This window comes from Leopardus geoffroyi, chromosome C1 (genome assembly GCF_018350155.1).
Source record: "Leopardus geoffroyi isolate Oge1 chromosome C1, O.geoffroyi_Oge1_pat1.0, whole genome shotgun sequence".
Classification (NCBI taxonomy): domain Eukaryota; kingdom Metazoa; phylum Chordata; class Mammalia; order Carnivora; family Felidae; genus Leopardus; species Leopardus geoffroyi.
This window is the reverse complement of record NC_059328.1, coordinates 104922853-104950812: the sequence shown is the minus strand read 5'-3', so window position 1 is coordinate 104950812 and position 27960 is coordinate 104922853. Positions and strand designations below refer to the sequence as shown.

At 41.4% G+C, this 27960-nt stretch overlaps 1 protein-coding gene across 1 annotated transcript in view; it reads left to right on the top strand.

Moving 5' to 3' along the window:
* The window catches only part of OTUD7B (OTU deubiquitinase 7B), a 55158-nt gene that overhangs the window by 13470 nt on the left and 13728 nt on the right, over nucleotides 1-27960 (top strand). The window contains exons 2-6 of the mRNA XM_045478990.1: nucleotides 16646-16795; nucleotides 21524-21712; nucleotides 23527-23754; nucleotides 25211-25312; nucleotides 26119-26246. Coding sequence (XP_045334946.1) covers nucleotides 16711-16795; nucleotides 21524-21712; nucleotides 23527-23754; nucleotides 25211-25312; nucleotides 26119-26246 — 732 coding nt within the window. The 5' untranslated portion in view covers nucleotides 16646-16710. The remainder of the gene's footprint in view (nucleotides 1-16645; nucleotides 16796-21523; nucleotides 21713-23526; nucleotides 23755-25210; nucleotides 25313-26118; nucleotides 26247-27960) is intronic.

Here is a 27960-nt window from a genome sequence, read left to right as displayed (position 1 = left end):
AAGAGATTCGAGTGATTTTGAAGAAAAAAAATAGACTTTGGTAACTGCTTTTATAGTAAGGGGAGATGATAGTGCATATGTTCTCAGTCTGGGTTATAGCAGTAGAGGAGCTGGGTTTGGTTGGTTTCTGATACATCTACTCTGCAAAGGGATACCTTGGTGGAAGCCTTTGGAGAGGACTGAGTCTGGCCCAGTATTCTCAGTACTGAATATGTAGTTTAAGTGACCGGTTTAAGTTTGCAGACTTCCTAAGTTAGTAGAACTTGGCTCAGAGCCCATTCTTTTGACTGTTGTTCAGTGCTCTTTCTACTATATCCTATTGCTTAAGAAGAGGTGGGTCAAGTGGTTAAAAATGAGGAGATGCCTGGGAAGTGAAATGGGAAGTCAAAGACCACATTATGATGAGGTTTAACCACAAGCCTTTTCAGTTCTGCGTAGGTTTTCCTTCTCTTCAGACACTAAATGTGTACACTGTTGGGCTCATAATGCAACAGTGACCCGCATTCCTTAGAGCCATCTTCTGACATTCAGTTCTTCGTAGTCAAGGAAAAAGATTCCTTCCGATTTTGGATTTAATTGTGTTGTACTCTCTGACCTTCCATTTTGAAGATGAAATGTCTTTTCCTTTGCATGTAGATAGGATGCTCTGGTTATAGGCTGTAGGTGAGGTAGCCTCAAAGGCCCCATCAGTCTTTTTGGAGTAAAGGGAGGAGGAGAGTTTTGGACCCAAATCTTTTAAGCTTATTTACCCCTGTCAGCAATTAAGAACAATTTACTTACACAGGTCTTATTACCTAAAAAGGTCAGGAAATACTGTGAATCAATAGAGTGTTTTTGCTAATAGGAAGTTTTAGAGAACTGAATAGCCTTCTAAAAAATAATTTATATTTGGTTTTTAAATACATAGTCTGGTATATTTAAGATGTGATTCAGTCTTGCTTCCTTTCCTTTCCTTTCCTTTCCCTTCCCTTTTCCTATTCTGCCAGGCTTTTATCTGCCTGGTAACCGATACCTGAAGACTCACAATAGCATTTTCTGGATCAGCTAACATTTATTATGTACCTACTACAAGGGTCTATTATTTATTTGTTTATTACTATTATTTTTTTAAAGTATTTACTTATTTTTGAGAGAGAAAGAGAGAGGGGGAGGGAGGGGAGTGAGTGCACAAGCGGGGTAGAGGCAGAGAGAAATGGTAACAAAAGATCTGAAGCAGGCTCTGTGCACACAGCAGAGAGCCCGATGTGGGGCTCGAACTCACGAACCATGAGATCATGACCTGAACTGAAGGCAGATGCTTAAACGACTGAGCCACCCAGGCGTCCCACAAGGGTCTATTATTTAATTTCATCTGCCAAGATGAAATATTCCTGGATCTTATGACTAGGGCCCTAGTAATAACCATTTTCCAGTGCTTGGCTTCTACAGTTCTTACCCCACATATTTATTTATTTGGGGGGTGGAGGGGCAGCGAGAGGGGGAGAGAGAGAATCCCAAGTAGGCTCTGCATGGCCAGTGTGAAGCCGGATGCGACCCTAACTCACAAACTGAAAGATCATGACCTGAGCTGAAATTGAGTTGGACGCTCAACCAACTGAGCCACCCAGGCACCCCGATTCTTACCTATTTTAGTCTTTGCCATGGCTCATCCGTTATAACTTCTGACCTGGCAGGGAAGTGAAGGGAAGAAAATTTTACTATTTAATAGTGAGACCCTACTGTGAGTTATGCTAAGTACTTTATATATCACCTCACTTAATACTCATAACAGTTGAGTAAGATAGATATTTTATGCCTATTTACAGATTAATTCATCTAAAATACTTATTTTGTTTATATATTTATTATGGTGTTAATAAAATATTTATTAATTCAGCCAAGATATTCAGGTACTGTTTAAGGTGCTGAGGATAGCACAGTGACTATCAGATGAGGTCCCTGCTAAGGCACAGAGAAGTTAAATAACTTGCCCAAGGTGACATAGCACAAAAGTGACAGAGCTAAGCTTTACGTATAGATCTGGTGGATTCCAAAGGGAATGTATGTAACCACTATAACATGCTATCATTTACATATATTGCATGTTCTCTGTGATTACTTAAGTTATAAAGATAGGTGGGACTTCTAGTATTTCTTTGTTTAAAAAGATTCTCCACGAATCCAAGAAAGAAATCTATCTTAGTGCCAACAAGCACATCTGCCCAATGCTGCTTTTCCTCTCTTCCCCTCCCCCCTTCCTACTCCCTCTCCACCCACTCATACCTGGGTATAAACTGGACAGTGCCACCTGCTTTGGAATTTGGATGTGTTTGTGTTTTGAGGACTGGGAGAGTTTTGTTTGTTTCTTTGGCTTCCTGAATGTTCCTTGCCCACTTGCAAGTGCTTTCTTGTAACATGATGGTGAGTAATATGTTGTTAATGTTGTAATGTGGTCATACCAGTTGGAATATTTTTTTTTCTTTTTCCCCCAGTTTTCTCTGTTGAGTATGTGAATAGGGACTCTTGGGTCAAACTTTGGCAGTTCATTCAAATAGAGAAGGCTTTCTATATTTACTAGAAAGTAGTCTCGAGGTTGGGAAGACTATTAAAATCCAGTGTCTTCTGCCCAGCTGAAATTCAGTTTTGTTAGCATTCTAGGTTTATTCTTTAGCTAGTGTGATCCAAGAGAATACTTGTTTTAGATCATGACCATTATCACCAGGTGCCATATCTAGGCTAGATGGTTTTTGTTCTGGAGTTAGGAGCTTAAAAACAGGCACACAGGTTTTGTGGTAAGCATTACCTAGTAGGTCAGAAGCATTAAAAAATGATTAGGTCTGTGAGAGTGAGAAGCGGTGTTCCAGTTGAGTTCTAGGGATTAATTAGATAGGGTGAAGGGGGCTAGTGTTAGAAGTGGTTTTGGGGACCTAAGTCAATTAAGAGTTGGGATTTACGAATATCTGTGCAGGACACATAAGGTCAGTGAGATGATTTATGTGGATGTGACTAACCTAGTGCTTGGTCCTTGATTGGTGCACAGTAAATATTTGTTAAATCTTTAAAGGTACTTGAATGGTGAGTGTTGTCAGTTTGTCTTTCTGCAGCAGCTTTCTCATCAGTAAGTATTCCTTCTTTAGAAAAATATTTATTGATCCTTTAACTGTGAGTAAAACATTGGGAAAGGGATTGGGGTATTGGAGATTTATATCAGATTCTTGCTGAAACTGCGGTCTTAGCATGTACAAATTGAATCAATCAGGCCTAGCATTTAAGGGCATAATTTAAGGGGAAATTTGTGATTTTGCTTTGCTGGAGTCAATCCTATGCTTTCTTGATAGAAATAGCTTCTTGATCCTGTGATAGAGTTGAAACTGCTTGCTTTTCAATTCCAGTTAAACTGGGTTCGATTTTCCTGTTTGAGATAGTTGCCTATGATGTTTCCTTTTATTCTCCCTATTTTTTTCAGTGAATGAAGTAATACATTTGAAAGTATTTTGTGAACTGCAAAGCTAGCAGTTGCTATCACCACCACCACTACCAATAATAATGCTAAAAATATTAATGGGATAGGACTCATTTTAACAAGCGTTGATTTCCTGGATTAATTTCGAGGAGAAAAACTCAGGACCATGGGATATTTGCTAAATGACTTATGTACTGATTCATACTATTTGTACTTTTTGTGGAAGAGAGAAGGAAAAGCAGAGACCTGTTACTCTGAAAACTTAGCATGGGGCTATGTCATCATGAAGGGTTGCCTATACTACTTAGACATACTCTATTGTGGCAAGAAAGGTAAATAGGATTTGTCATATGTTTGACTTCAGAGGCTTCTCGTACATTCTACTGAAGTATCTATCTACATAGGAAACAATTCATCCTAGTCTGTTGGTAAGATCAACCACATTCCATTATGGATCCTATACTGATAAAATGTCTCTGCCCAGGACAGTATGGCCTCCCAAAGTGGTAAGATTAAGGAAACAGTACCTTTGACCAAATTATCTGGCTAGTTGTTACCATCAAAAGCCTTTACAGTCAACTTCTGATGATTGTCTTTCTTGGAGAAGAACGTGTGATTTTAATTCAGAAGAGCAAGTTGTTTAGTAAATTTGAAAGACGCTTACTTTACAAGTTTACATCTTTTTCTGTTTCTGGTGCCTAGAACTCAGTAAATCTTTGAATAAAGGAAGTTAGCTGATACCTGTCTTGGGGTTTTCTCTGGAACCAGCCCATCAGATGAATGTCTAGGCTGTTGGCTTATTGGTTTATGCATCCCCTTCACTTAGAGACCGCCTGGCACAGAGTGGGTCCTTGCTAAGTGCTTATTGAGTGATTGAGTCAGGAGGTTAAGGTTTTCATTACGGGAGAATTGCACTGACCTGGTGCTGTTGTGCTGATGGTGGCCCTTCCAAAGAGGAGGAAGAAATGTAGCTTTCCTACAGGTCAACATGAATCAAAGTGAATGTGAGGAAAGTGATTGCTCGGATGCTTGCAGGCATTTTACTTTTTTGGACAAGGAGAAGTAATGTGTTAAAAGTTGATGCTTTATTTCTCTCTTGGTTTTTATTTTATGTTTTATTCTGTTCAAAATTAGTTATTGCTGTGATTTCATAACAGCATAAGAGTACTATGTTATAGCTTCAAACTGTCCATAGAAAAGAAAAAGAAAATCTATCTCTTTGTCAACACTTAATTTTATCCTACCTTGTTCCTACAGAATTTCAGGCCTCAGGGATATAGTGATAGAAGAATATTTTCAAATCCAGTTTATATCTCTAGTGGTGATGAACAAAACAAAAACGATGATTTGATTTTAGCATGCCTTCCTGATTGTCTAATGTAGATGATTGCCATTAATATGGCTTGCTTAAGTGATTAAATTTCCTAATTATATATCTTTTTCTTTGGTACACATCTGTAGAAGTGAGAGATTTAGCTGGGTGGCAGGAAGAAAGGAAGTTTTCATAGATAAATCCACAAAGGGATCACATGGAAAATCGAAAGTCATCGGTATATGTAAAGTCAGGTAAAGATTACTAGTATAGGAATCAACGGATTTATAGTCCATACACAGCATTAGTTAGCTCTGTGACTTTGGGCAAGTCACTTAATCTCACTCACCTGGTTCTTATACCTTCGTCTGTAATTTGAGGGTTTGGAATGAAGTGATCTCTGATGTCCTGGTTTTAAAGTCATAATTCGAAAGTGCCAAACAAGGAAAGCAAACTGACTTTCTGCACCTCACCACCAGGCTTATTCCACATAAACCCCAAATGCGAAGGGTTAATTATGTAAAAATAGAAGTGTATAGTCTACATTCCTAAATAGACTAGAATTGTCAGATTGTATTATATGCTCATAACTAATTTTATGTGCTTAAATATAAGAGGCTTGGTTGCTTTTAAAAGAAAAATTATGGGGCGCCTGGGTGGCTCAGTCGGTTAAGCATTCGACTTTGGCTCAGGTCATGATCTCTTGGATCGTGAGATCGAGCCACGTGTTGGGCTCTGTGCTGACAGCTGCGAGCCTGTAGCTGCTTTGGATTCTGTGTCCAGAGACAGATTCTCTCTCTCTGTCCCTCTTCCGCTTGAGCTCTGTCTCTGTCTCTCTCTCAAAAATAAAACATTTAAAAAAATTAAAAAAAAATTATTACTACAAAAGGCACAACATACACAAATGAAAGAGACCCCAATAATGCTCAGGATATCTTGGGTTGGAGTTTCTGCTTCTTAATGTTTATTTATTTACTTTTGAGAGAGAAAGAAAGAGAGCATAGGTCGGGGAGGGACAGAGAGAGAGAGGGAGACACGGAATCCAAAGCAGGCTCCAGACTCTGAGCGGTCAGCTCAGAGCCCGATGCACAGGCCTTGAATTCACAAACTGTGAGATCATGACCTGAGCCGAAGTCGGGTGCTTCACTGACTGAGCCACCCAGGTGCCCCTGGAGTTTCTGCTTCTTAATTCCAACCCAGAAATAGAAATATGTGTGTATTGGTAGAGTTCGTGGGGACGTGGGGAGGATGGTGGTGGCCGGTAGTATGGATGAACGTGGGTAGTATTAAAAAAAAAATTTTTTTTAATGCTTATTTATTTTTGAAAGAGAAAGAGAGCACAAGCAGGGGAGGGGCAGAGAGAGAGAGGGAGACACAGAATCTGAAGCAGGCTCCAGGCTCTAGGCTCTGAGCTGTCAGCATAGGGACACGGGACTCCAATCCCACCAACCATGAGTTCATGACCTGAGCCAAAAGGGGATGATTAACCAGCTGAGCCACCCAGGTGTCTCGGATAGTATTTTTAATAGCAGAATATTAAAGAATTCTTTAGTCTGTGGAGTTTACATGGCTAGACTGATTTGATTTTGCCATAATCCCCTGGAGAAGTGATATGAACCCTGTATTCAAATTCAGAATACCTAGGTCCAAGCTCCTTGCTATCTGGGTATCATTTAAGCTTTGTAAGCTTCTCTGTGTGTATGTATTTTCCATCAGAGAAGAGGGGATTAAAAATCTCAAAAAGTATTTAATTTTTAAAATTTATATTAAATGAGGCCATATTTGTGAAAGTGCTTTAAAAACAAATCACAGCAAGCTATATTCAGCCATAATATGTTTGCTCATATAGACCTTGATTATATGTGTCTGTGGGGTGAATGATGACATTTGGAACCAGTAAATAATTCACAAGCCTGTTTTAGATATAGATTAGTTCTCAGTCATCCATACACATGGACTAGCATGAATAATTTAGAACTACAAATATTTGTTGGTCATCTACTATGAGCCAAGAAATTTTTTAGGCCTGGTTAGAATGTTTGTTTTCAAAGTTTATCATTTTGAGAGAGAGAGTGCATGAGCATGCATGGGGGAGGGGCAGAGAAAGAGGGAGGGAGAGAATCCCAAGCAGGCTCCGCTCTGCAGGGAGTTCGCTGTGGGGCTCTATCCCATGACCGCAAGATCATGACCCGAGCAAGATTGTGACCCGAGCCGACATCCAGAGTTGGAAGCTTAACTGATTGAGCCACCCAGGTGCCCCTAGAATTTTTTAAAGCATAAAAGAAAGGTGCCAACCTCAATGATCTTAATTCTATCTAGAATGTATGTTGTTTTACATCCTGATGATCTCTTACACATACCAATTTGAGAAACTTCCCTAACCCATCCAGGTAAACCAGTTGTTCTTATACCTCTTCCTACCCCACTGGGCACAAATAACATGTTTATGTTTCTTCCAGCAGCCTGGAGTGCCCTGAAGGTAGGGCTGTAGCTTCACTTGTATCTCCAAGAAGCCCTAGGGCGGTGCCTGGTACATGGCAGACCCAGCTTGGTAACTTTTGATTGAATGACTGACCGATAGTCAAATTGAGAGATAAGATGTATCGGGAAGTAATGTTACAGGGCAGTATTTGATAACAGCAAGTGTCAGTGAATGTTGCACATACTGGGCCTACAGGAATTCAAATGAGGTCTAGGTATGGCTGGGACAGGTAGAGAACTTTAAACATAATGATAGTAATAAAAAGTATCTTCCTTTGAATGGAGTTATATAATTTTGTAAAAGATAAATTTCTTTTTTAATTGTTTGGGGCTTTTAAAAACTTAGTAGTTGTGTGCTGAAGGAAGTTAATTTATCAGAAGTTTACAAAATGAGTAAATTTCCTGTGGATAACTAATTATAGATACTCAGTAATTAAAATTTTTTTTCCTTCTGCTATTTCTCTCCTTGAATAGATGTTCTGTAATTGATGGCAAAATGACCAATAATTAGGAATCAAGAAGGGGAGAGAAGATTGTCAGCTACTAAAAGTTTGTGGGTTGACCCTAGAGAAAGAATGTGTTTTATTATGATGCCAGCCTCTGTTGATTTGTAGTATTTATTTTTTCTCTCATGTCAAAAGTTTAGTAATCAGAATCTTTAAGGGCTTAAGTAGAACTTTTATTTTTACAGACTATTCTTTTAAAAGTTGAATTTAATGAGACTCAAACCTTGAACTATCATTGACCCTAGCTGAAAGGGAAAAGAAAAAATTCGTTGTGTGTGGTAAATAGAAATACTGGTCTGGATCTAAGAAAATAAACATTATCATGATTTCTGTTTCTATTCAAGTTTCTGTTGTTGTGCCAATTTTATGACTCTCTCTGCCCTTATTTTTCTAAAGGTCACTTCCATTGTACAAGTCTTCCAAATTATTAAATTTCCCAAATAACTGTAATCCAAAGAGCTTTTTATCAGTAGCACTAAAAAGAGAAATGCCAGTTCATAAGGAGTTCTCTGTGAGCTTCTCCCTGATCTCTGTATTAGCATTTGGCTGTTAATAAATTTGTCTCTTAGAGATTCATTTCTGCTATTTGTGGGCCTGATTTAAAAAGCTAGAAACTTTTTTTTTTTTTTAAGTAGGCTTCATGCCCAGCACAGAGCCCAGTGTGGGGCTTGAACTCACAACCCTGAGATCAAGACCTGAGCTGAGATCAAGACTTGGACACTTAACTGACTGAGCCACCGAGGTGCCCCCAAAATCTAGAAACTTTTTAAAAAATAGTTAAATCTTGTTCTTGTTCTCCATGTACCACTGATAGTGATAAAGCCACAGGACCAATTCTTGAGTCCTTACTGGGCTGTATCCACACAATAGCATATGGTAAACCAATACATTGTTTGGGAATGGTAAATTATATGATAGAGTTTTTTTGGGTTGAGTTTTTTCTCTTAAGTTTGATTTAGGGAGAGAAAGTGGATTTTCCTTGGGTATACACTATAGTGGTGGTAGAAAACAATCCAGAATTGTGCAGGGTGAGTAGGAGGAGATGTAAACACTTGTTTTTGTCACCCCAAAATAGACAACATGCATGAAATTAAGAGAATATTCTAAAATCTTTGAATCTGGAATGAATAGAGTAGTAAGGGGGAAAGGTGGGGAGGAAGGACTGGTAGATTAAAGACATTAGGGTTTCAGTAAATATGTGTGAATTTGCTATTCCTGGAAATTTGGGAATAAATGAGCTATTCAGCTGTGTCTGTATGTCCGGGAGAGTACAGATAGTTTTCTTTTGCTGTTATTTTTGAGGGACCGTCTGGTAGAAGGTACAACCAAAGGAGGCCCTTTGTGAGTTTTCTTTGAGGCTCAAGGAGTTGAAAGACACTGGAATGGGAATGATAGACTGGGTCCTGTGTGCGTGTGTTGACTGTGCCTTGGAAATTGCTGGGAGACCGGAAGGTTTGTTAAGGAGGAGTGGTGAGAGCTTTTGGAGGAAAGATACCACGGGCTGTATTGGGTAGCAGTGGAGTGAGGCAGAGTATGTGGGGGGAGTTAGGCAGAAGGAAGGCAGCTGACCTTTTTTGAGGACTTACTGTGTGTGTTAGGCACTACCCTAACGTATCTTCGGTTATTTAATCCTACCAAGAGGTCTGAAATGCAGATATTTTCTCTGTTTTATACATAAATGGAGACACAAAATGGTTTTATTACTTACCCATGATAACATAGCCCTTAGTAGTAGACTGGAATTTGAACCTAGATCTGCCTGAATCCAGAACCATTTCTCTCTCTCAGTGTGGTGTTGAAAAGAGTTGAAATAGGGCAGGTGGACGGCACGTGTTTTTTCAGTCCTCCGCGCTGGATGGGGTGTGCTGTAGTGCCAGGTCCGGTCTTGGGGGTCATATAGGCTGGGTTCATGAAAATCCTGGTCCTGCCGCTTCTCACCTGTGTAATCTTGAGTGGATTCCCTAATCTTTGTGAGCTTTGGCAACTTCATCCATGAGGTAGGGTTAATGATACAAACAAACCTCTTTGTGTTGCTTGGATGTTAAAGTGAAATAATGTCTTAAGCTTTAATGCATGTTACTTCCTGTCACTTCTTTTTTTTCCTTTTAGAGCCATCTTATCATCTCTGGGTTGTAACATAGGTCTACACAGGTCTCTTTTTTATGGAATTTGGTCATGTTCTCTTTTTTCTAAGAAGGTTATATTTTGTTTCTTTCACTTGGAATGATCCATATTAATTAAAAACAATCTGCCAACAGAGTCTTTCATTTTTCCCTCCCACCTAATCAAGAATTGTGTGAAATTTCTAAGGCTTTTTGTCCCTCCTCTTTCTCCCTGTCTGGATTCCTTGGGACTGACATCATAGACATGGAGGAGTCTCTGACCTTTGAAAATTCTTGACAGCCTTAAGTGTTGTGGTTTTCCAGTGAGTTTTGGGAGGAGTTGGAGGGGACTCAGACACAGCTGTAGTGCATCACTGGAACCGGGAGAGGGTATAATGTGAGAACGTGGACGCTTTGGGGGAACGTGGCAGACGAGAAAATGTAGGGTCAGTAGTTTCTCAGACATTTTAACATAGCTCTGTTATCTATAATCGGTATTTAATTTTGGGTCATTTTTCTCTGTTACTAAGTAGTTGGGCCCTCAGACCATGCAGACCGAATGTAATATTAGTCTGAGTTAAACAGTGTTTAAGGAAGAGAAATTTGTTGCAAATAAGATCATATAACAAGCACATGTCTTTACAATGACCACTGTTTTAGATTTACCTGCTTACAACACTGATTATCTGATTATCATCCATTCTAGTGTGTGTGTGTGTGTGTGTGTGTGTGTGTGTGGTGGAAACAAATGTGTAAATAAATACAAGTACTCTGGTGTGATAAATAATATAATAGTGGTAGAGTAGCAGGTGCAGCAGCAAGGAGGGAGTGGGCAACTTAAGTTGGGAAGCCAGAGAATGTTTTGAAAATAAGGTAGTACTGAGTTAGTCTTATAGAAGAGATAAGAATTCACCTGCTAGGCCATAAGTCATTCCAGGCAGAGGGGACAACATAGCCAAAGGAACTGAAATGTGAGCACATGGTGTACTTGGGGAACTACCAGCACAGAAAGGGGAATAGTGGCAGGTGAATAAGGCAGGAGGGTCAGGGAGAGCCAGATTGTGAAGGAATCTTAAGTTTTAGTCATTGAAGAAGTTAGAGCAGTGAGATATAATACATATTCACATTTTAGATTGACCAGCCTCCATAAGCAAGCAATGACTGGAGAGAGGAGGAGGGAGAAATTAGGAAGCTGTTTCCTGGAATGCAGGTTATGAAAATCTGAGAGAGAATAAGAGTTGTAACTTATGGAAAGTGTGGGATGGATCGGAGAAATTTTAAAGGGAAAATGAGTAGCACTTCATAATGGACTATTTGTGAGTGAGGATAAAGTAAGAGAAGTCCAGGGTGGCTCCCAGGCTTTTGTGATTGGATGATGGGGGGAGGGGCGATGGTACCATTTGCTAGAATAGGCGTACTGGAAGAGGAGTACTTTGGAAGGGGGAAGGACAGAGATGAGAGAATGAGATTTTTATTTAAAAAAATTTTTTTTTAATCTTTATTTTTGAGAGAGAGAGAGACAGAGTATGAGCAGGGGAGGAGCAGAGAGGGAGACACAGAATCCAAAGCAGGCTCCGGGCTCTGAGCTGTCAGCACTGAGCCCGACGCGGGGCTCAAACTCAGGAACCGTGAGATCATGACCTGAGCCGAAGTCGGACGCTCAACCGACTGAGCCACACAGGCGGCCCCTGAGATCATGTTTTTATGTGCTGTGTTTGAAGGGCATGTAGGAGGTGAGGTGGAGAGTTTGGGGCTGTGAATACGTTTAAGGTCATCAGCATCGAGTGCTGAGGGGCATGAATGACGTTTCTGGTGGAGGTAGAGGTAGAGCCTTGGGTGCACTCACCCTTGGTGCGGGCACAGGAAGAGGAGTCCGCGAAGGTGACCAAGACACAGGGCCAGAGAGGCAGGAAGAGTGACCAGCGTCAAGTGCTACAAAGAGAGAACACTTCAGATAAGCAGTAAGGGTGATTGTGATGACCTTACTGTAAGTCAGTGCCACTCACTCTCCTTCAGTAGAAGCACATTTTGGCAGGATGAGCACTGCACCTAAGGTGAGGAAGTGGCATCAGTGGATGTCGTCGCTCTTAAGGAGTTTTGCAGGATGGAGGAGAAGAGCAACCGGCAGGTGGGGACAGGGGAGGAAACACGAAGGAATCCCTCTCGCCTTGTTTCATAATTTTTTTCTGTGAAGTCAGAGGCAAGATCACATGTCAGGAGTAAGGGAGGTGATGAGGATTGGGTAGGAGAATGGTGGAGGTGTGGGTCAGTAGCCGAGAAGATGGGTTGACTTGTACCAAAGTCAAGCGGAGACAGCAGTGTTTCATTGAAAGTAATGAGACTGGATACCATTAATTTGTAGTTGGGTTGCCCTGCGTGGTTATGTGATCTCGTCTTGCTCAGGAACCTCAGATAGCAGAGAAGTTGAATGGGAGAGCCATCCATATCGGGCCAGTGAACTAGACGGACAGCAGAACTAGGCTTTTACAGGAAAATAAGTGATTGGTCTTTGGGTTCATATTCAATTAGGCAAGAAGGGACAAAGTAGCATCTATCCATTTTTCTTCATCGCCACTGCTGTCATCCTAGTCCAGCTCACCATGACGTCTTTGCAATAATTTCCCAACCAGTTTCCTTAAATCCGTGTGTTCCTTCCACATTCTTCTTCTCACTACAACCAGGGAGATCTTTTGATATTTCAAATCTGATCATGCCCAGTCCCTACTTCCAACCCTTCAATGGCTTCTCGTTACTTTTAGGATGAGATCTCAATCTTTAACAGGGTCCACTAGGCCTCTCCTAATTCTCATTTTGTACCATTCTCACCTCTGTGTTTCTTCCTACCACAGAACGTTGAGCCAGGTTTCCTCTGCTTGGGGTATTCTTTCTTTCCCAGCTTGTCTCCAATTTCTACTCATTCTTTGGTCCTTAGATGTAATAGCACTTCCTTGGGAAAGCTTTTTCTGACTCCCTGTAAGAGATAATACCCATTTCCTGGGCATTTCTTTATTATAATCTTCTGTGAAATTTTGTGGGTTTTTTTTTTTTCCCCTCCAGACTAGAATCTTTGTGAGGATAAAGATTGTATCTATCTAGTTCATTGTTGTGTCTCTAATCCTGACCATAGCGTACCTAACACATAGTAGGCACTCCATGATTTTTGTTGAATTAGTGAATAAGGTGAATAAGGAATTGGATGTCTTAGTCTGAGGTGAGGATATCTTGAATTAAGAGAGCAGGTTTAGTAGTGGAGAGGGAAGGCTGGAAGCAAGATGAGGTTGTAGCCAAAGTAAGGTGTTGGAAGTTGAAAGTACAGAGGTGCAGTAATTTTAGGAGATGGCAGGGTCCAGGACTGGGGCGTTTGGAGATGGAGGTCTTTGCATTTGATGAGATTATGAAACTCTCTGGCAGAAACGTTGGATGGATTGTGCAGGTGGGTGTCAAAATTGCTGAGGAAAATGGTAGGATTTAAAGAGAGCAATATAAGGCAGGAGTATAGGTCTTTAATAAATATGAGCGAGAGGCTCAGCCCTTTCTTAGAATTCAGTGGGTAAGAATCAGGGTCGTTTGGGGTTCAGTAATGCCACAGTGCCTTGGGAGGCAGTGTAGTGCAGTAGAGAGAGCGTGTGTCCAAAATATCTGGGTTGAGACTTTGGGCAACCACCTGACTTTTTAAGCCTTATATTTGTTTATTTGTAAACAACCCATTTTTCTGTGAAGAAATGCTTTCTCTAATCCTTTTCTATGAAAATGCCATCATTCTTGGGAATAGATTTTATTGTTCCAGAGAAGAGAACAAAGGCCATTATGTGAAAGTTACAGAGGGAGGTGGGCTGGTGATTTAGTTTAGAAAAGCGTTTTCTCACAATTAGAGTTGTCCAACAATAAGATGGACATGTGGCAAAAGAATGAGTTCTCCATCAAAGCTTGTATCGATGTGGAGGCGGGCTGATTTCTCTGTCAGAGATGTGATAGAAGGGTTCCTGCATGGGGGCAGACACTGGATTACGTAATCACTAGTCTTGTCCACTTGGAGGATTGGTGGGTTTTGACCCCAGTTGAGATTTGTCTATACATGATTCAATCAACAGATGTTTGAGTGCCTCCTCTGCTTTGCGTGAAAGTTTGGAAGCCAGTGTTTTCTTTTTTTCGTTCCTGTGTGCTGAGACAGAGCCCAGGACTGTGTGTCTTAGTCTGTGTTGTGGATATTTCCCATTTGGAATTTGAGAAGCACAAGCCCCGTGTTGCTGGTGATGTAACAAAAGCTACTGTCCTCACCTGGTGGGTGGGGTTAGGGTGGAGTCTGTGGCTGCACCTGGAGGCATCAAGTACAACAATGTGCTGCCAAGAAGTTTGGTTTAGTGATTTGAATTTTTTAGCAAGTAATTCTAGATAAACTTGGATCTCTACATTACTTTCCAAAACTAATTTTTGAAAAGAATGACCTACTATGTTGGCAAATGAGATCTGTAATGCCATGGCATGGCATTGATGGTTTTCACTGGTTTCTTAGTCACAGGAGCCTGTATCTGGCTGGGTGGGAAATTGCCTACACGTGTGTGGCTTAATCAACTCTTGTCTCTTATTGCTGACTGCCGTTTGTGTGTTTATTGTACATCTCCCACATTCTTTCAGAAAGTTATTAGAGTGGCTTTCCTAAGTTCCTTTGCATATTTTTTTTTTTAAGAGAGAAAATTGAAATTCATTTTGCTGCTTTGCTCTTGGTTTAGCATTAGTCATGCTTTTAAGTTATTTGGGCTGCACCCATCTCCTGTGACCTCTGAGACAAGGACTAAAATGGTCTTGGAGAAGAAATTCTTCTCTGTATCAGGGGAGGGGGAAGCCACTCATTCATTTATGAATTCTGAAGGGATTTAACTCTTAAGTATAAATTGTAAGAAACTAATTATAACTTAACAGTTTGAATTTGAGGTATGTTGGGCCAAAAATTCCTTATGCATTGGCAGCCTTTTCTCACAATTGTGATACTGAAGTGGAAGGAAATTAGACATTGATAATATGTAGACCGAAAGAGAATGTCAGGATCATGTCAGGCTGTAGTGAACTGAAGTTCATTTTTTTTAACCCTGGAAAGGATCTTAGAGGTCATCAAATGCAAGTCTAGGATATACAAGAGGCAACTGAAACCCTGTAAGTAATTTGACCAAAGCCACCCAGCTAACATACACAGGTGTAGGTCAAAATCATACGATCCGAGGGTGGTGGAAGTAGTAACAGAAAGGAGAGTTTCTGAAACTTGGGAAGATGGATTAGGACCATCTAGAAATAGAGGGATTATATGAAGCATGAAGGACCCTGGAATTTCTTATCTGCTAACTTAAGCCGAAAATTGATTGGTTTGGTGGTGGCTGGTGTGGAGGTTCACTCAGTCATTTAATCCTTTACTCATCAGGCATTTACTGACTGCCTACAATATTGTAGGTGCTGTGCTAAGTGTTGGGGCTACAAATATGAATAAAACACGCCCCTGCACTCATGGATCTCTTGTACTACTGGAATTGTACAAGAGAGAATACTTTGTATTTTGCCCTCTCTCTCAAAAAATTCGGTGTCACCAAGTTAGTGACCTACTGGCTTTATGACCCACAAATCATCGCTGTTTATTTGCCTTAATATTTCTAAGGAATGCAGAAAATCAGGATCTGATCATACCACTGAACAAGCTGTGTCCTGGGGTAAGGGGCGTTTGAAGAAAAAGTATCTGAGTCACCCTTAGACTTCAGGTTGTTTAGGAGAAGATGTTTCTGAAGAGAGTCACCCGAGTCACGTTTTACCTTTGAGAATTCTACTTTTGGCCTTCCCCAAAAAAGCAAGGGATTGGTGGGTGTGGTAGGACAGGTGTGTTACGGTTACTGTAGGAACAAGCCGTCTTCTCCAGAGAGCTAAACCTGTCTACTGTGGCCAAATTTGGTTAGAGATTGTTCTTCACTTTGTTATTGCTTCCTCAGCTGGGACTGCCAACTTCAGAGGAATGTGGATTGGTGCCAGGCTATCAGGTCAGGGACAGAATTTCTGCCAAAGTCAAGTCTGAAAGAGGAGATCTTTTTCAGGTGAACTTATTTGGTTCACTTGTCCTGGGTGGAGAAAGGCATGTTTCCTGGGTTCATGAAGTCAATGGACAAAAATGAACTCTGTGTACTTTTGGGATCTCTACTCTGCTTTGTGTAATAGCTTATTGTTTCATTTTGAGTAGTTTTAGCTGTCAGTTTGCCCCTTCCGTGTCCACAGCCAGGCTCAGAACACTAGTCAGCTCTAAAGTTATTCAGTGTATAGTATTCATTCAGCAAATATTTACTGAAGGCCTGTATGCCAGGCACCATGCCAAGTGATACATGATGAGGATACATTAGTGAACAAGACACACAAGCACTCAGCTTTTAAGAAACTTAAATATTAGAGGAGGAGACTAGACAGCAATGAATTAAAATAATTTCAGGGTATAGCAAATGCCAGGAAGGAAATAAACAAGGTGGGGAGTTCTTCAGGGTGGGTAGTCTGCTGTTTCCTTCCATTAGTTTGGGTAAGCAAACTGATGGAGGGAAATGGAATACTCTAGAAAGACAGAAGAAAAGCATTGAGAGTGACATTAAGTTTTGTGATTAATTTAGTAGTTAAGAAATTAATGGGGAATTAGGAAAGTAAATGTTGCTCTTCATAATAAATTCAACTGAAATGAATGAGGCAGGATAGTTTCCCCCTTTGGTTAGGAAGCTGCGGAAATTGGGCTGTGATCATCCTGTCTCAGTGTAATTTGAGCCTTATGTGTTTATTTCCTCCTCAGGTGGAGGGCTGAGTTTTGATCTATGTCCACCCTATCTCAGCTGCCTGAAAGTACTTAATGATCACATGACCCTGGACATGGATGCTGTCCTGTCGGATTTTGTCCGTTCCACAGGCGCAGAGCCTGGGCTGGCCCGAGATCTCCTGGAAGGTAAGGAGTCATGAGGGGAGCATGAAAAGAAGGTAAAAGACTATAGTGGGGCGCCTGGGTGGTTCAGTCAGTTAAGCGTCCAACTTTGGCTCAAGTCATGATCTCGAGGTTTGTGAGTTCGAGCCCTGAGTCTCTGTGCTGACAGCTCGGAGCCTGGAGCCTGCCCTCCCCTGCTCACACTCTCTCTCTCTCTTTCAAAAATAAACATAAAAAAATAAAACATAAATGAATAAAATGCTATTGTTAGGATGACTTGGAACAGTTTAAAGTGATCCGAAAGGTACTTTGTGTATGGCAGGCCTTACATTTAAGTTGCTTCTGATGACTTTGTGTATGACTCACCATAATTTTAAAATGCAAAATCCCCTTTTTACCTTGAATTTTGGGGGTGGCTTTCTCCACTGTCAATTTGTGCTATGGTAATGCAAGTGAAATTTTATATTAGTCCACTAAGAGCGTAATTCTAGATCTGTAAGGTTTCCTCTTTATAAAAATGACTTTTGGGTTTTTGTATTTGGAATCATCCGTGGTTTTGTTTCTTTTCTTCCCTAATTTGTATAGATGGTTCTTTGTAGAGTGAATTAAGTTAATGTTTTCATTTTGCTGCCTTCGTTTACTTATATCTGTATATACCCATAAATGTGAACATTCTAGACTTTAAGATCCTCAAGGCTTGGAATCATGTCAGTAGGATCCTTTGCTTAGAGTCATAATTAACAGATGTTTTTTGACGATGGAAGTATATAATGATACAAATGGGTAAGCCTGTGGAGGAAGGGGCAGGTTAGGTTGTTAGCCTTAGCAAGGTGTGACAATTTGACATTTGCTTCTACCTGTTAATTAGGAGATGGAAGGTCTGGGTTTAAACTCCAGTATGCTAATTCAGGATGACTCTGCCCTTGACTGGCATTTTCAGTTTTATCTCCTGCCACCTTCTTATGTTTCAGCCTGGCCCCACTTGTCACCTTTCCCTGGTCACATTGTTTTTGAAGTCTGCAGTGTCTCTTCCTCCTTTGTTCTCCCCAAATTCTCCTCATCCTCCAGGATTCAGCTCAAAGGCTTCCTCTTCCTTTTGTAACATGTGTTGAATGCTGTACGCATTCAATATGTGTGAGGTACTTGAGATAAGATTATTTTATTCTTAAAGTCACTCTGCATTATAGGTTTTATTATCCCACTTTACAGTTTTAAAAACTGAGGTTCAGAGAAGTTAAGGAGGATCTGAACTCAGACAATCTGGTTTCAGAGGCTGGCTCTTCACAATTATGTTACAATTAATATTGATGTAATCCCCCCCCCCCCCCCCCCCCCCCCCCCCCCCCCCGCTGCACGCACACACACACACTTCTGTGTTATGAAGGAAAAGTTGAGGGGGTAGTATGGAAGTATAAGAGAGAAACCTAATTTAGATGTAGGATACAGAAAGGCCTTTCTGAGAAAGTGACATTTGAGCTGAACCCGGAAGAGCACGTGAGGGTAGCAAGACAAAGGGATGGACGAGAGAGTGTCGATACAGAAGCTTACGCAAGGACCCCAAGGTGAAAGAGAGTTTGGCACGAGGTAGGAGGAGTGGAGCAAGAGTGGTAGGAAATGAGTAGAGAGGCAGGAAGCAGAATACGGGGGCCTTTGTAGACTGTGGTAAGAAGTTTCCATTTCATTCTGTGTTCAGTGGGAAGCTGGTGAAGCGTTGTAGTCAGGGGAGTGACATGATTGGATTTGAGCTTTGGGTGAAGGCTATAGAAAGGATCGGAAGATGGCCAGAGAAGTGGTCGACCCAGTTAAGTCTGTTGCCACAGTTGAGGTGGGAGATGATAGTGGTGCTGTGGTGGCAGTAGAGAGAGAAGTGGTTGGATTTAAGATAGGATTTCGAAGGGAAATCAAAGGGCTGATCCTCATTTTTCCCCCTGCCTTTGTCTTTCTCTCTTGCTTTTTCTTTAAAAGCTAGCTTTGGTTGTAGTGTAAAGAACAGATTTGAGAGGGGAGATATTAGCAGAAGAGAGACTAGCTGAGCCCCTCCCAAAGACCAGGGGATGATCGTGAGACGTGCATGGGACAGTGACAATAGAGATGGGCAAGAAAGAACAGATTTTGAGAGATGTGTCATGAGCGCAAACATTGACTAGGTAGTGAGGGAAGAGGAGTCGGGTTTGAGTAGTGAGGAGCTGAAGACGAGGCCAGTTTCTGGCCTGGAGGGCTTGTGATGCCATTACGGATTTGGGGAATATAGAAGAAGGAGACGAAGCAAGTCTTAGGAAGGAGGATGATGAAGGGGGGCGCCTTCGGTTGGTGGCTCAGTCAGTTGAGCATCTCACTTTGGCTCAGGTCACGATCTCGTGGTTGATGAGTTCGAGCCCTGCCTCGGGCTCTGGGCTGACAGCTCAGAGCCTGGAGCTTGCTTAGGATTCTGTATCTCCTTCTCTCTCTGCCCCTCCCCTGCTCATGCTCTGTCTCAAAAATAAATAAATGCTTAAAAAATAAATTAAAAAAAAAAAAAGGAGGAGGATCAACATTCAGTTTTGGACAAGCTGATTGTTAGGAGGATCTGATTTTAAGGAGTCTACCACAGAGTTGGAAATGCAGAGTCAGTGTTCAGTACAGTGTTCTGTATTTCCAACTGTGTGGTAAACCTTCATTCGTTCGTTTGTTGAGTCAGGAAAAAAGTCCTCGTTCTTCAACACATATATATTGAATACCTACTATGTGCCAGGTTCTAGGTGCTTGAATAAAACAAAACTGGCCTTATATTATAGCAGGAAACACAGTCAATAAATAATAAACATGATAACCAAGTCATTGGAAAGTATAAGGTGTGAAGTGCTATGGAAAATGATAAGGGAAATGGTGAGATAGGTTGTGATTTTTACTTGGGTAGTCAAGGCAGGCCTAATTAAGAATGTGACATTTGAACAAATACCAGAAGGAGATAAGGAGTTGTCTGTGTAGAAAAAATTGAGGAAAGAGCCTTCTAGGCAGTGGGGATAGTTGGTGGAAAGTCTAAAGGTGGGAGCAGTCTTAGCTGTTTGTAGGAACGGCACAGAGGCCAGTATGACTGACGCAGTGTGAGCAAAGGGAGTTGGAAGAAATAGTGAATGTAATGGTTCAGAAGTAAATTCATTAGGCATTAATGATTCATGCAGCTTAACTGGAGAATTATAATATCAAGACATCACAGCAACAGCAATAAATACATATATAAAGCTTTCTGTGTACCAGGGCTTTTAATTCATTTATCTTCATAACAGCCCTGCATGGAATCATCTCCATTTTCATAGTCAGGGAAATTGAAGCACAGAGAAAAACCTGGAAAAGTAGGCCAGGTCATAGAGGCGCCTGCGTGGCTCAGTCGGCTGAGCGTCCGACTTCGGCTCAGGTCATGATCTCAATGGTTTGTGGGTTCGAGCCCCACGTTGGGCTCTGTGCTGACAGCTCAGAGCCTGGAGCCTGCTTCGGATTCTTTGTCTCCTTCTCTCTCTGCCCCTCCCCTGCTCATACTGTGTCTCGCTCTGTCTCCCAAAAATAAATAAGTGTTAAAAAAAAAAAAAAAAAAAAAAAGGAGGCCAGGTCATAGAAAGCCTTGAATGTCCGACACAGGAGTCTAGAATTTATTCTGTAGGCAGTGGCAAGAAATTCGCGATTTTGATTGTGGAACTGAAATGATCAGAATTGTGCTTTAGGACGCCTGGGTGGCTCAGTCGTTAAGCATCTGACTTTGGCTCAGGTCATGATCTCATGGTTCATGAGTTCAAATCCCACATTGGATGAGCTTGTGCCCCACATCGGGTGAGCTCGAGCCCCGCTTCAGGTGAACATGAGCCCACTTTGGGTAAAAAAAACCCACGAGCCCCCACTTCAGGTGTGCCCTGGTTCATTCTCTCTCTCTCTCTCTCTCTCTCTCTCACTCTCACTCTCACTCTCTCCCCCCCCCACACACACACCCACCCTTTGCTCACTTGTGCCCTCTCTCTCAACAACAAAAAAAGAACTGTGCTTTAAAAAGATTAATCTCATGGGATACTTTAGAGTGGATTGATGGGACACTGGGTGATAGGAATTGAATTAAGTGGGTAGCAGATGGAATAGAAGAGAAAAAAGTGTGAACGATTATGTCTCAATGTGATTTATTGAGTAATACAACTGGAGAAAGCAGCAGAAAAATCTATTATGACAAATCTACCGTTTAGGGTCTTTTCTTCAGTAGAGTAGTGATTCTTAAATTTAGGGGCAGTTAACAATTCCTTTTGGTAAGCTGATGACAGCTGTCAGCTCCTTCTATAGAAGAATGCACATACACAGTTTCAGATGGTCTAGGACGTCCTAGAGCATGTCTAGGCTAAGAACTCTCTGGATCTCAGAACTAAGAGACCTGGGCTTTCGTTGTACTTGTCCCTGGTGCAGACTAGCTCATTCTTTCTTTAGGCTTCCTCTGTGTTAGCTGTCAAACAAGGTCACTAGGTCTGCGTGGGCCCTTTTAGTCCAGAGACAAAGTGTCAGTGCTCACAGAGCTGACTTAGCAAATAGACAACAAGTAAATAAATAAATTGTGATACCGCACAGTGAAGTGTTAATGAAGAAAATTAAAGCAGGGTAAGGATTGGGAGAATGATGGACACGCTCATGAGCACATGCTTGCTAGTTTTGAGAAGGTGGTTTGAGTGATCGTTCTAGGTCTTTCCTCAATCTCCCTGTACTCTGAGCACCCAGTTCCCTTTTTGCTTTGTCTCCTGCCAGGAAAGAATTGGGACGTGAGTGCCGCCCTCAGTGATTTTGAACAGCTACGTCAAGTTCGTGCTGGGAACCTGCCGCCACCCTTTAGTGAAGGGAGTGGTGGCTCCAGGACCCCTGAAAGAGGGTTTTCTGATAGAGAGTCTGCCCACCCTCCCCGGCCCACCCTACAGCGGCAGGATGACATCGTTCAAGGTACTGGGGTAACTGAGGGGGTGTTTCTGTAGATGGAGTAGAAAGGAAGAGAGGGGACTGCTGAATGGAGTCATCCTTTGGAAATGACCCTATTCCTCCCCTGCCAAACTGAGGTGGCCTCAGTGTGTCTCGGTGCATTACGGGGATTACCCTGTATGAAGGTACCGCACTGTCTCACTGCATCTTGAATATTACTCTGTAGTAAGGCCCTTTGCAGATACTGGGAGAGAACTAGAGGAAGGAGAACAATCTAGTTGTTGTGATAAGGTACATAAAGGTAAAATTCAAAGGATTATGGCCATTTACCTCTTTGGTTAATATTTGTCAGTGTCTATCAAAATTTAAAAATGCATGCGTACTCTGACTCAATTTGATTTCTAGAAATTTATCATATATGTGTATGTGCATGTGGGTGTATATATATGTCCTTTAAATAAATATATACATGCATACATAAATAGACACATACACGTATGTAGCATAAAGCTTGGAAATGAAAGCTTGAAAAAAAAAGGACAAGTTAAAGCTTGAAAACAGCCTTTAATGTCCATTAAATAAATTAAAATCTTCTATGTTGTGGAGTACTCGGCAGCCATTGGAAAGAATTAAGTAGAACTTGATGTGCTGTTTTTGAAGCATCTCTAAAATCTACTGAGAGAGGTAAGATGTGGTAGAGTTATATGGTGTGTTCTTGTTAGTGTTTTTTAAAATGATTTTAAAAGCTGTATGTGCTTCTGTGTGCATAAAAAATTCTAAAAGGATCCAAAAGTTTGCTTTGGGGGAAGGGATCAGAAATTTTGAATATGAGGGAGTTTTCTTTGTAATACTTTGCACCTATTGATGGTATTTTGATGTTTTACCATGGGCTTATGGTACTTTTTATTTTTTTATTTTATTTATTTTTATTTTTATTTTTTGGTACTTTTTAAATACTTGAAAAAAATGGTTTAAAAAAGAACATCACTATGAAATAACTTTAGACAACTCTTGATTGACTTTGTGTGTCATCTCTGGCAAGTATTGTATTAAGAACTACTTCCCAACATAATTTTTAGCGATTTTAATAATCTTGATATAACTCAAGCCATGCAAAGGAATTGTAACATGACACTGAGCAGATTGTGATCACAGAATATCTGCTGGGGAATTGTAAGTGCCATGTAATTGAAACAAATGAAATGATTGGGGGCACTGTCTATGTTATTGTCTTTCTCTGTAGCATGTTAAGTGAGAATGACTGTACCTCTACAGTTCTGATAAATATGAGTATCGAGAAAAGTTGTAGTAAATAATGTAAGTAAATGATATTGATGGTAGATGAGAAAGTTCCCGGGTGATTTATCATTAATTTTCTATAATGGAAACGCTTTCCTATGTTCTCCAAACAGTGAGAATTATCAGAGTGATTATTTGATTCGGTCTAGCCAAACCAAAGCCCCACTTCCCTTATTTCCTCTTTTTCCTACCAAACAGTGACCAAGTTGCCAACTGAATGAGTCCCTATTATGTTGGGAAATGGAATTGAAAGAAGATAGAATCATGGGGAGAAGTTCAGGCAAATTCTCTTAAAAAGGGTAGAAAGAGGAATATATATTTGGTGCTAATGTAAGTGCTTGCAAAAATACTACCTTCTATATTTCTCCATTTGTATTTGGCTTGAGAAAAAGGGTTGGGAAATGTGGCAGCCAGTTAGATTCAGAGTTAGCCCCTGTGTGCTAGAAGAGGTAACCCTTGTCAAGAGGTAACTATCACCATGTGAGTGGAAAGTTCTCTGGGCTGTGTATGTTCTAAGGTAACTCCATTTCTCATTGCAGAAAAACGCCTGTCTAGGGGCATCTCCCACGCCAGCTCCAGCATTGTTTCCCTGGCCCGATCCCATGTCTCCTCCAATGGTGGGGGTGGGGGGAGCAGTGAGCACCCCCTGGAAATGCCCATCTGTGCCTTCCAGCTTCCAGATCTCACTGTGTACAACGAAGACTTCCGCAGCTTCATAGAGAGAGACCTTATTGAACAGTCCATGTTGGTTGCCTTGGAACAGGCAGGTCAGTGAGTGCTTCTTTTCCCAGGCCCTTCCCTCTGCTTTCCACCTGGAGGCAGCCACGTGGAGGGGCTGGCCTTGACCAATAGCTTCCAGTCTAAGTGTGGGATCTGACTGCAGTCAGAGTCAGGAATCAGTCAGATAAACATGCACCGAGCTAGGTGCTTCTTCTCAGGACACATATTAGACACTTTCCTCTGGAAATTTCCTGTTTGATGGAAGGGAAACCAGATATACACATGAAAGGCCCAGTAATCAATGCCTAAAAATCCAGACATGGGGAGAAAAATACAAACGAATTACAATTGGCTCTGGAACTCCTTGTGACCAGAAAGACCCAAACTATAGATGATGTACGATGGTGATTAATTTAGAAGTTCCATTTGTTTACATGAACCTTTCCCAAAAGATTTATTTGCCTTTACAATTGTGTTTGTCTTAAATTATTGTTAAAATTAGTTAATATGATAGGTTGGGGCTGCTGGCAATTCTGGGAAAAGCTAGTCAGGTATTAACTCCCTTGGAAGAAAAACTGGGGCTAGGAAGTAGGGGCATGGGTAAGAAGCTTTCATTTTTCATTCGGTAACTGTGTGCATCTATTTATACTTTTTTAAAAAGTTAGCACGTTATCTGGCTTAGTGACATTATAGGCCAATTTTTCTTTCTGTAGACTTTTCGGTAATTCAGGAAAACGTTTAAGCATGATTCATAAAATATTGTCCTCATATGAATAATGGGTTGGCAATTGTGGATGACTGTACAGGACTGAGACTCATTTTCTTAGGTGTTTCATGTACTTTGCTTGTTGCTCATGTTTTTGAAGTCATACCGCAGACAAGCTGACAACGCTGACTGTCACATATGCAGATGATACTTACATGACACTTGGACTACATGCTTTGGTTTTTCTTTTACTGATGTTGGGTTTGTGCTGAGATTCACTGGCACAATATTCCCTGGTCTCTGGAGCAGAGTGAAGGAATCAGAGCCAGACCAAGTAGCCAACACAGATTTCAACCTGTGACTTTGGCCTCCTCATCTAACGCAGAGTTGCTCAATCTTAGCACTGTTGACATTTAGGACCAGATAATTCTTTGTTGTTTGAGCTGCCTGGTACATTATATTACGTTTACCAATCTCCCTGGCATCTACCCACTAGATGCCAGTAGCATCCCCCCTACCAATTGTGACAACCAAAAATATTTCCAGATACTGCCAAATGTCCCTTGGGTATTGATGAGATCAGTGGTCCCCGTGTAACAACTGCTGATGTAACCAATCATGCTCTCCAGCTTCTGATGGACTAGGTATAAGTGACGAAGGTATAAAGACAAACAGAGATGATTTTATTCTGGGTAGGCTTCCTACCCAAGTTTGGGTGGAGGCAAGTTGGGAGTTGTTTGAGGGCAAGGGGGTGGGAAGGATAATCTGCTCCTCTCCTTTTCCTCCTTTTTCTGTAGGGCGTTTGAACTGGTGGGTGAGTGTGGACCCTACCTGCCAGAGGCTGCTTCCTTTGGCAACTACTGGGGATGGAAACTGCCTTCTCCATGCAGCCTCCCTAGGTGAGTCTTGAAGATGGTGTTCCATACCCTCCGAAAGCAATAAAATTAAATCTCATGTGCAGGACTTGATCCGGCTAACCTTGATCTTAGGCAGAAGTAATGATACAGTGCGTGTGTACGTGCTCGTGTACGCGCTAGTGTGTGTGCACATGCACATGGGCATGCGGGACGGGATGGAGGAGAGCTCTGCCCTGGATTTTCAGCCTTGTTCAGAGGACATATGGAGAAGCCAGGACTTAGCATGGGTCCCGCTCCAAGAGCTGCCCCCCAGAAGTAGTGAGCAGCAAGCATACAAGCGCTATAGAGCTATGTGTGGATATCATTCTACTTAATGCTTACTCTTCTGGTATATGAAAAAGATGTGTTTTCATCGGTTTCTGGGATATTTGCTTACTTTAATTGTACAACTTATTTATAATTCAATGTCTTTTGCCTTAGATCTTTAAAAAGTCTTCATTTTCCAACCATCCCTCCAGCTTTGATGCTGATGGCCATGTGCCAGACCCGTCTTATCTGCTGCTACCCTGTATTTTAGTTTGTTGGACTTACGTCGGGAATAAGGGGCTTTCTATCAGGAGTTTGTAGGACGTGGTATATTCCCCCACTGTTAAGTTCTCGAGGTTCCTGAACCTTCAGAGTGGGAACATCTTTTCTTTCATGATTAAGTCGCTCTCCCCTATGTCACAGTGGGTTCTTTGAACCTGGCCCTCAGCCTGATTTCCTTCATGCTAGGGTATGTGCATCATAATTAATAAGTGGTGTGAAGTCATGGTAAAGTGTCCTACTGATATGTTTCCTTGCCACAGGCATGTGGGGTTTCCATGATCGGGACTTGATGTTGCGTAAAGCTTTGTACGCACTGATGGAGAAAGGAGCTGAGAAGGAAGCATTAAAACGGCGCTGGAGGTGGCAGCAAACACAGCAGAATAAGGAGGTGAAGGATTTTGGGTGGGAGCATCTTACTCCCCAGAGTTAGCTACACAAAATGCTCTGTGCTTCCCAGTAGGCAGTGTCTTCTGGGGTTTAATCAGTTGGCGCTCCTCTTGTAATCCTGGAAATTATAGAAAATGCAGACGATGCCATAGGGCCGATGCCTGCCTGATACAGTCACGAGAACTAGTGTGGGGAGCCGAGACCTATAGAGGAGGTAGCTAATGTTGTGCTTCTCATCGGGTAGGTGCTCAGGAAGCCTTCAGTAGCAGTCTTTTGCAAAATAAGATAATGACAAGTCCACAGGATTTTTGTATTGTTTTGGGTTTTTTGGCCTCTAATAAGGCTAGACCAATTTTTAAGGACTTCTATGTTTTCAATCCTTATAAAAATGTAAATGCTTAAAAATGTTGTTGGCTGTATGTACTATTTGCTTTTCATGTACTCTGTTTGAAAATCTTAAAAACATGCCTGTTAAATTGAGTTTTAATTGTACTTTTCAGGGGTTCAGCAGATGTTGAGACTGCTTTTGTATAAGAAAGTAACAATGGACTGTTTGTATTTTCTGTGTACTTTCCATCCCCATAACAGGGGTTGGGCAAACTATGGCCTATGGGACAAATCCCACCCACGGTTTTATAACACAAAAAAAAGAAGAAGAAAAATTTATTGGAACACAGCCCTGCCCATTCATTTATGTGTGTTTGTTTATGTTAAGTGCTTTCCTCATGTAGACTAGAACAGCAGCAGAATAGAGTAGTTGCATATGGCTCACAAAGCCTAAAAGATTGACTGGCAGTTATGACAGAACAATGAAAGAGTTTGCCAACCCCTCACTTTAATATAATAATGATTCTGTACATTTCCATAAAGATAACAGGTCTCCCTCTTTCCTTTTCCTCTGGTTTTCTCTGTCTTCTGTGTTTATCTCATGCTCTTTGTGTGTCTTTTTTGTTTTGTTTTGTTTTTTTTGCCATTTTTATGGCTGGGTGCTCTGGCCTAAATATGGGATTGTCTTTTCAGAAACTTTCCTTTTTCTTTCCATCTTCTTTCTTGTCACCTTTTATTGCTGTGTCATAACTGGCCATTGTATAGAACTAAGAGGTTTTGTTTTGTTTTGTTTTTAGTTATTAGAATTTTATGTCCTGAAGATGAAAATATGTAGGTAGAACGTGTCATGTTTCTTTCTTAAAAACAAAGAACCGTCGTTAAAATTAGGATAGTATTAAGATCAGAGTGCTGTCTTTGATCACCCAGTCTTCCCCAGAGGATTCCTGAGGGGAAATAGATGCACAGGGGCGAGGCCAAGTGGACGGCCCTCTTCACTACCACCGAATCCCACGCTCCCTGGTTAGCTGACACGGACCTCGTGGAGAGCTCTTTTGGCCTGAGCCAGAACCGGTCTCGAGTTGGCCTTCTTCACCATTGGCTTCACTCCATACCCGAACCTTACATTTGCCTACTCCAGAGTCCAGAAAAGGCCAGACTAGAGCATTTAGCTATTAAGTAAAAGTTCGATACTGAAAATGTGGCCTAGAAAAGTGTTTTAGTTGAGACCATTTAAAGTATTATACAGCATCTTGGACGTGGGAATGGAGGGAGGTGTGAGGGACTGGGGGGTAATCAGGACCAAATACCACACAAACTAAATTGGTTTTGATTTCTCAGGGCTTCTTGTTTTGTGTTGAAATTGGTGTCAACCAATTCAGTGAGGATGG